This window comes from Gadus morhua, unplaced genomic scaffold, assembly GCF_902167405.1.
Source record: "Gadus morhua unplaced genomic scaffold, gadMor3.0, whole genome shotgun sequence".
Classification (NCBI taxonomy): Eukaryota; Metazoa; Chordata; class Actinopteri; order Gadiformes; family Gadidae; genus Gadus; species Gadus morhua.
Window position 1 is genome coordinate 75,001 of NW_021963958.1, and position 1,795 is coordinate 76,795.

Below are 1,795 nucleotides of genomic sequence, written 5' to 3' on the forward strand. Positions count from 1 at the left end.
TCAGAGACAGCCGATGAACACAAACGACCGCAACGTCAGCTATAACACGTTAGGCCCCTGACTGATGGGTTGTTGTCGCCAAAGCTCAGACTTCAGGTTCATGTTGGTTTGAAGCTGATGAGGGGAGTGAGGCCACTCCCCCCTTGACCCCTGACCTATGTGTCTGACCCCTGACTGCTCTCTGTTCTGTCCCCGGTGAAGAGACTTTATTGGACTGTGAAGGTGAGATCCACACCTTTACCTGTACCCCCCCCCCCCCCCGCTACCTGCCACGCCCCCTGCGGCCGCACCCCCCTGACTCCAACCCTGCTCTCTGATTGGACGCGCTGCATGTCGGTCCTACATACCGCCCCCTCTCTGCTTCCTTAGCTCTGGCCCCGCCCCCAAGCCCTGCCAAAGCCCCGCCTCCCTGCTGAGCTGTTCGCTGCGTTAGCTGTTAGCTTGTTAGCCTGTTAGCCGTTTCTGACCGGTGCCCCCCCCCCCCCCCCCCACAGCCAACAGCGACCAGAAGAGGTCGGTGACCTTCACGGAGGCCGAGGTCGCCACCGGGGACACAGACCCCCCGCCCGCCACCCCGGGCCACGCCCCCAGCCCCGCCCCCAGCTCCAGGTCCCCCACCCTGGAGGTCCCCTCCCCCTCCGCCACCGTCACCGCCGACCTCCACGTCCCCGCCATCGTACAGGTGAGTAGGGTGTGATGTCACTCAGGTGAGCAGGGTGTGATGTCACTCAGGTGAGCAGGATGAGATGTCACGCAGGTGAGCAGGCTGTGACGTCACTCAGGTGAGCAGGATGTGATGTCACTCAGGTGAGCAGGATGTGATGTCACTCAGGTGAGCAGGCTGTGATGTCACTCAGGTGAGCAGGGTGTGATGTCACTCAGGTGAGCAGGATGTGATGTCACTCAGGTGAGCAGGATGTAATGTCCCTCAGGTGGGCTGCAGGGTGTGATGTCACTCAGGTGAGCTGCGTGTCCTAACCCCCCCCCCCCCCCCCCCCCCCCCCCCAGGTTCCCCCCTCCGCCAGCAGCAAAGAGAAGAGAGACCAGTGGGGCCTCCGGTGCAGTCTCTCCCCCCCTCCTCACCCCTCCTCCATCTCCCGGCCCTCCCCCCCCCCCCCCCCCTCCCGCTCGCCCCTCCCTCTCTCCCGCACCTGCTCCCCGCTGCCCCCGCCCCCCCTCCCTGTGCTGGGGACGGCCCCCGCCCCGGGGCCGCCGCCCCCTCCTCCCCTGCTCCCTCCCCCCACTCACCTCCCCCACCCTCCCACTCCTCACCCCCACCCTCCCACCCCTCACCCCCACCCTCCCACCCCTCACCCCCACCCTCCCCCCCCGCTGCTGCGGGAGAGCCCGGGGGACGAGGACACGCGGGCGCTGCTGCGGGGTAGCCATGACGACGAGGACGACGGCACCGAGAACCCCCTGCTGACGCCGCTGCTGGCCCCGCCCACCTCCGCCCGCCGGTCGCCACGGCGATGCCCCCTGCCGCTGTCCCCCGTCGACCTGGACCTGGACGAGTCCCATGTCTGACTCCCCCCCCCCCCCCCTCCCCCTGGGTCAAAGGTCGCGGGGCCGGGGGGGGGGAGTCACACGGGAAGACGCTCTGTCGCCAGCGACGGGAACGCGCTGCTAGCATGCTAGCTAGGAATGCTACAGCATAGCCTGAGTATCGTAACGACTTACAAACTTTTCTTGAACTTTGACCGAACTCCAGAGATCGGCTTCTTGTGTGGTGGTGGCGGCCGTCCTTACCGCCTGGTTTACTAGAAAGGCTTTTAAGATCATTTGTTTGGGACTT

At 65.9% G+C, this 1,795-nt stretch overlaps 1 protein-coding gene across 1 annotated transcript in view; it reads left to right on the forward strand.

Moving 5' to 3' along the window:
* The window catches only part of unc80 (unc-80 homolog (C. elegans)), a 74,378-nt gene extending 72,840 nt beyond the window's left edge, over positions 1-1,538 (forward strand). Inside the window, exons 65-68 of the mRNA XM_030349893.1 lie at positions 202-222; positions 495-682; positions 1,009-1,229; positions 1,320-1,538. Coding sequence (XP_030205753.1) covers positions 202-222; positions 495-682; positions 1,009-1,229; positions 1,320-1,527 — 638 coding nt within the window. The 3' untranslated portion in view covers positions 1,528-1,538. The remainder of the gene's footprint in view (positions 1-201; positions 223-494; positions 683-1,008; positions 1,230-1,319) is intronic.
* The last annotated feature ends 257 nt before the right edge of the window (positions 1,539-1,795 follow it).